The sequence below is a fragment of the Malaclemys terrapin genome, chromosome 25, assembly GCF_027887155.1.
Source record: "Malaclemys terrapin pileata isolate rMalTer1 chromosome 25, rMalTer1.hap1, whole genome shotgun sequence".
Classification (NCBI taxonomy): domain Eukaryota; kingdom Metazoa; phylum Chordata; order Testudines; family Emydidae; genus Malaclemys; species Malaclemys terrapin.
Genome location: NC_071529.1, coordinates 16,723,012 through 16,729,665, shown reverse-complemented (window position 1 = coordinate 16,729,665; position 6,654 = coordinate 16,723,012). Strand labels below are relative to the sequence as shown.

Below are 6,654 nucleotides of genomic sequence, written 5' to 3'. Positions count from 1 at the left end.
GACTTACAGATCTTCAAATGTTATTAATTATTCATATCATAATAGTTCATAGAGGCCCCAATCAAAGGCAAGGTCCCATTGTGTAGATACACAGTGAGAGATAGGCCCTGCCCTGGAGAACTTACAGTCTAGATAGCCAAGACTACAAAGGGTATGTCTGCACTGCAATAAAACACCCGTGGGTGGCCCATGTCAGCTGCCACAGGCTCACGGGGCTCGTTCTGCAGGGCTATACAATTGCAGCCTAGATGTTCAGGCTCAGGATGGAGCCTAGGTTCTGGGACCCTTCTCCCTTGGGGGTTCCCAGAGCCCAGGCTCCAACTCAAGCCCAAATGTCTACCCTGCAATTGTATAGCCCTACAGCCGAAGCCCCGCGAGCCCAAGTCAGCTGACACAGACCGGCCGCAGATGTTTTATTGCAGTGCAGATAAACCCAAAAGGTCTAAGCATCTTTTCTTGCAACAAGCCATATATAGGGTAAGCACCTTAGTGTTTAATTTCAATGCGTTAACGGCAGCAAAATTATGTTTCTGAAGAAAGACCAGGAGCCAGTGGGTAAGTGATAATATTCTTCCAGGATGCATCATCCCAGCTATGTACAGTAGACCAACAATGTTACATATCACAAGCAGGCCAGAGATCATGTAACTCTGGTGCTAAACTTTCCAGGCCACATTCACCAAGTGGTTAGGTTCCAAAAGGAATCACTGAGGACTTCAGTATTCTGTGGTCTATCAGTAAAGAAAAAGGCATGTTATATGCCATTATCTAGGCTGTAGCATGTCTTTCACCTTCCTGAGTGACATGCCAAAGGCAACAGAATGCTGCCACTTTTCTCTGAAGTCCCATTTGAAAACAAGCACCTGCTAAATGTTATTTCTTCCTGAAAGTCACTTACATTTTAGACTAACAATATAGCAAGGCCTTGCGAAACCGGTGTGGGAGATGACTGCTGGCAGACTATGGAAATATTATATATGTAACTATACAGTGTAGAGAGTGCTAGAGGCTACAGCCCTGACACAAGTTACAATACTGTTAGCATAACTCTCCAGAAGGACATGTTCTGACTATTCTCTGCCACCACTTCTCTTTGGGAAAGAGATGGAGAGCAGATTCCCTGCTAATATCCTTTCAACTGTGATGGCTTTAAGGTCTGAGAATCTGTTTTCTGTTAACAAAAACTATAAAACTTTCAACAAAAGATGAAAAATGTGTCTCCCATTGGCATGAAAACCAGAGACTTCTTTGGAGAAAAGTATCATTTTGACAATCCTCTGGAAAGTGGGACACAAAAAGGGATGATTCTTTGCCATTGGCAGCAGAAACCACATATCAGCAAATCCCTCTTTGTAAAAAGTCAACATAAGTCACTCACAAAACCTTGGATAAAAATATCAGGTTTAATTTTTTTTACCTTATGATTGGCCTTTAAATCAAATGCAATCAGTGAGTTCTCTTGCTTTTATTTCCCCTGTTTTAGTCCCTGGAATTTGACATCTGTTGAATTCTGGATCTGGTTTAGGGCTTTTTCCAAGTCCAAGACTTGGGGAATTTTGTTAACAGTGCAATAAAAATAACTTCATAGTGTTGTAGGGAAACATTAAAGCCTTTTTGTGTGCTGCTCTCTCCCTTTATAAAAAAATACAGACAATGTTTCTTTAAAAGTCTCCATCTGCAAATCCCATTAGATGTGCATATAAGGTTTCGGATGATTAATAGTTGCCTGCTTTGCTTTGGTTGGAGGGGCTGAGTGTATGCAGGTTAACCCCTCCCTCCCCTCTCTCACATTTCACTTCACAAACTTGTCACTCGCTGCCCGGCACAGTATTTAAAAAGTGTTTCACCCATGTCCAGCATTTCACAGGGAGGCAGCTGCAGGCCTTGGGAAACTGTTCAGCCCAATTGCTGCATAGATCTGGTTGGGGTTTTCCAGCTGGGACTATGCGGAAGTTTAGTCAAGCTTCCAAACTAACAAATTTGCAATAGAACAAAATCCACAAACCATTTTTTAGGGGAGGCGGCGGGGGAGATCCAATTCTGTTTTTCCATACAAGTTTGGAGCTATTTTTTCCCCTCTTTCATATCCTTGAAGCCTGAGCCAAATCCAGTTACAAATCTCGGCGCACGGACAGCATAGAGCCAGCAATGGATCCCTCCGTGAGTAGCTGTATGCGAAGTCCCCGTCCCACTACCCCACTCTGGGGATGCCTGCGGAATGCCCATGCGGAGCTCAGCACAGCAGCAGGAGCGCATCATTACCCACAAGCACCATTCTCATTCCATCAAAAACCAGACTTTGCTGCATATTCCGATTTCTCAGCCTCTTGTTTGGCCACTGCCCCCCACAGCTTCCCCCGAGAGGAACGCATGTTCGCAGAGCAGCACCCTTCTTTCCAGCATTCTGACTGGCACTTTGCAGCATCCGAGGCCAGAAGGCGGCTAAATCCAGGACTGGCCTTGGGTTCTGGGGAACTAGAAAGCAGCAGCCCAAACCTAGTGGCTGCTGCAGGGGGCATGAATGAAGATTATGGGGTACCAGGAAACACTACAAATGAAATTGAGAAAAAGTCATCCAAAAGGAAAAAGGAAACCTCAGGTAGGTGGCATGTCACCAGGGATCTGGGGTAGCAAAGTTCGCAGAGTCAGAACATCTGTAAGGTTCTACAGGAGAGATTAGGAAAGGAAGCCAGTGAGAAATACATTTCAGAATTCTTGACTAGGGAAAGTGTAGCTGGCAATATAGAGCACTACTACTGAACTAGAGTGCTTTCTGTTTGCTGCTCCCTTGTATTTATGTTTGCTTTTCCAAATCTTGGGCCTGAACTAGCTACCTCCCGACCATGGTCACAATGTAGCCTTTTTGTAAGTGTCAGACAGAATCACATGGTATCCCATATATTGGGACCACAGCCCTAAATAAGGAGCAGATACATTGTGTGGCTGCCATTTGCCCAAGTGTGAAATGATGGGGCGAGGGGTGTCAAAGAACAGGCAGCCTGTGGGAGTGTGTTAGAAACAGGGAAAAGCAAAACAGGCTCCGGGCTAGTTACTCGCTAAGATTAAAGGGATTAGAAAAGGATCGAGACACTCAAAAGTAACACAAAATTCGCTGGGAATAAATCACTGTCAGATCTCACACCCCGAGTCATAAAGGAGGAGACATCAGGAAAGCAGTGGATCACTGAATTGCTAAATGAATTCTTCTGCTGCAGTGGGTCCTGTACCATGAGGGCTAGCTCCAAGGGGGACACTCATTCTACCCTTTAACTAGACATCAGGTAGCATCTATATTGCTAGGTGCTGAGAATCTAACAAGAAAAGTATGTAACTAAATTTTACAAATTATTTGAGAGCTGAATAGCATTGACCTGTCTCTCCATCTTCGTTGCTAATGCACCTACCGCTGCAGAATCTAGGTTCTGACCTCTGCTATCTGGAGCTGCCCGTTGTAGGAAGCTATGTTGCAGCGCAATGCAGGTTAAATGCAGCCAAACATAGAAGGTAGTTTTCAGCTGTCTGCAGTTGAAGATGCCTCCTCCCCTCCCCTTTGATACACATTCCAGCTTTGTGTCAGTTTGGCTGAGCATTTAATACTTTCAATTCAAATCCAAAATCAGGTCGAGTTGGTATCAATGACTTGCCCATTAGACATAACCAGGACATGTTGTCTTCAGCTATAAGACCAGTGCAGATGGGTTTAATTGTGTTGTTGTAACTTGCAAAATGAAAATCTTCCACCTCCTAGTTTTCAAAGATCTCATGGATACTTTGCTGCTGTCAGTATGAATATAGACATGGAGAAACTAGTAGTTTCTCTTAAGAAAGCTATTGAGTTAGGTATTTATTATGAGTCCCTCACTGAAGTATTTGTGTCCACCAAAAACATTGATGCATTTATTCTCCCAGCACCCTTGGGAGTTAGGGAAATATCATCCCCAATTTACAGACCGGGAACTGAGGCACAGAGAGATTAAATGACTTGCCCAAAGTTACACAAACTGCCTGGGCAGAGCCAGGCATTCAACCCAGATCTCCTGACTTTCCGCCCAATACCTTAACTCCAATACCATCCTCTCTCTCGTTCTGTCAGTGCCATTGTTAGTCCTAATCTCTGCTCCGGAGAGCTTCCTATTTCAGTTCCCTCCAAACATTGGCAGGCTGTCCGTGAGTATCTGAAACAGATAATACCCCAAACCTCTTTGAGTCCCAGACTCTAAATTACTCCCTTAGATATTTCATAGTCTCTGGAAACCAAGCTTGATATAATTTTTGGACATCCAAACCCATAAAGGATTTTCAGGCAACAAATGGCCGTAAAAATAATACGAAGAACAATATTGCAAGTCATTAGGGTTTTTTTTAAAAAAGAATGTATGGGATTAAGAAGTAGCCGGGACATCTCACTATATTCCCATTAATGGATATCTTTATTCTTAATAATTTAATGGGATTCCAAAGCATGTCCTCATGTGTTAAGCAGATGACAAATAGTCCCTGACACCTTTCACCCTCTTATTGCTGTGAGCAACCTTGCCACTCTCTCTTCCCACTTGCTGCCAAGCCATATGCCTGTCATTGCAGAGGAGCTGTAACCAACGTTGCTACACATAACGTCACTGAAATATAAAATGATTCTCTACCTTCTTGCCAACTGTTTTCATTATTCCTCCTTCTCTAGTTTAACACCTTGCACGGACAGTGTCCCAAAGGTGATTCCATTGCCTCTTTCATTTCAATCACTTCTGTGCTGATAAAGCAGTAGATAAAATTAACAGTACTACTCCTTCCCCTCCCCCCAGAATAAAATACAATAAAACAAACAGGGAGAAAGTCCTGTCCCTTTAAACATTCTGATTTCCTGAAATCTAACGGCAGTTCCTTGAAATGCAGCTGGACACACATTTATAGTTTGTTATAAGTGGTACACGCTTCCTCTCCTTCCTCCTGAGAATTGGCTCCAGTTTGCTTTAGCAAAATCCAAGTGTCCAAAGAGAGCGCTCTTCAGAAGTTAGCAGTTGTTAATAAAGTGAAACAGCAATTATCTACCACCTTGAGACATGCTGCAAGATAATACTCTATTATATGGAGCTATGTGACGGTGTCTTACCAGCTACTGTCTTTGCTGTACTGTAGCACAGCCATAGAATTTCAATTATTTGTTTTGGTGCCAAATCCTGTAATTCTTTCTTGGTCCATATTCAGCAGAGGATATACAATAGGGACTTCAGTATTGGGCTCTTTGCTAGTATAGTGCTCCCCAAAATGTCCAAAACAAGTTTACCTCTGTGATAAACAGGGAGACTTACAGTGTTCTCTCAGTGTAAAAGAAAGATAGACCATTCTGCTTAATCCATGAATTCTTCATTAAAGTGCTGTAATATTTAAACACATCTATATAACTGCCTAGTACAGGCAGTAGCAGTCACAGCAATACTACTTTTATTAGTAAGAGGCTCTGATCTGCCCTGACTGACAACCTAGGTATGCCCAAGAAAGTCAAGGCAGAAGATGGGCTAGAATTTGTTTTCACACCTATCATTGCAGTAGTTCTCCTGTACAGCATCTCTAACATTTCCAATTATTGTCTTCATAGATTTCTCCAGATTTTCAATATTGTGCAACCATACCCATCACATATAAAAATGGCTTTAACATGATGCCTTGCAATTGCCAACATTACAAAAGCCAAGGAGTTTTATAATGACTTGTAATTTATGGTATTCTACGTTTTCCATATGACAAAATGAATCTTACCAAGTAAACAAACAATGCCACAGGCACTTAAACAAGCTCTTAAATAAAACGACAAATGGTCTGAGTGTCGGAGTGACTAATAAACCCTCATAGGCACTGACTGTGTGGGACATATATGGGACCCTGAGCAAGCTTTGAACAGACCTTCTGTAATCTCATTTTAGATTTTCTGCATGAAGCATTTTCCAGATGACCCCAGCAACAGAAGACATGTCCAGCCTGTCCATGTCTATCCACACACATTTACAAATAAAACACAGAATCCTGGCAGAAACCCAACTCATTCAGATAGACAGTTTGGATATTTCAGTTTTCTACCACTCAACAAACTAGAAAACCGTGTAGTAAGAACAGGTCACACTAGAACATAGGAAACAATAAATTAAATTTGGTTATTCTGTTGATCTATCAGCAATTACAAAATGTTTATCTACTGGTAAGCGCTATTGAATATGTGGGAGTTGCACTTATGTGACTGAGAGCAGAATTTGGTCCATTTTCTTTATATAAATGAAAACATACAGAATTTAAATGGGGATGTAGCAGAGATGAGATCTGACTACAGTGTGTAAGGATTCATTTACAACATTTTACATTCATATGGTGCCTTTTATCCTAGGAAAAGCCTAAAATATGTTACAAAATTTTCAAAGGACAGTATCGGATCACTTTAGATGCAAAACATAAGGTTTTATAAATCCAAGAATCAATGAAAATAGCCCTATCATTTTAATACCCAACTAAAATCATCTTAAATTTAGATTTAAGCACTCCCCCTGCAGTGTTGCAACTAGACATTACACCAGTGTGCTGGTGCATTAGAACCAGAAAGTGAAAGTGGTCAGAAATAGTCTATAAATAAAACAAACTGACCAGCCTTTTCCAAACTCAGTGAAG

The 6,654-nt window shown here is 41.8% G+C and overlaps 1 protein-coding gene across 2 annotated transcripts in view; it reads left to right on the top strand.

Annotated features, from left to right (window-relative positions):
- Positions 1 to 1,881: 1,881 nt before the first annotated feature.
- MEOX1 (mesenchyme homeobox 1) overlaps positions 1,882 to 6,654 on the top strand; it is a 43,349-nt gene continuing 38,576 nt past the window's right edge. For both annotated transcript variants that reach the window (XR_008443272.1, XM_054014099.1), the window contains exon 1: positions 1,882 to 2,599. Coding sequence is in view for 1 of the 2 variants with exons in the window: in XM_054014099.1 (XP_053870074.1) it covers positions 2,149 to 2,599 (451 nt within the window). In the remaining variant the exon portion in view is untranslated. The remainder of the gene's footprint in view (positions 2,600 to 6,654) is intronic.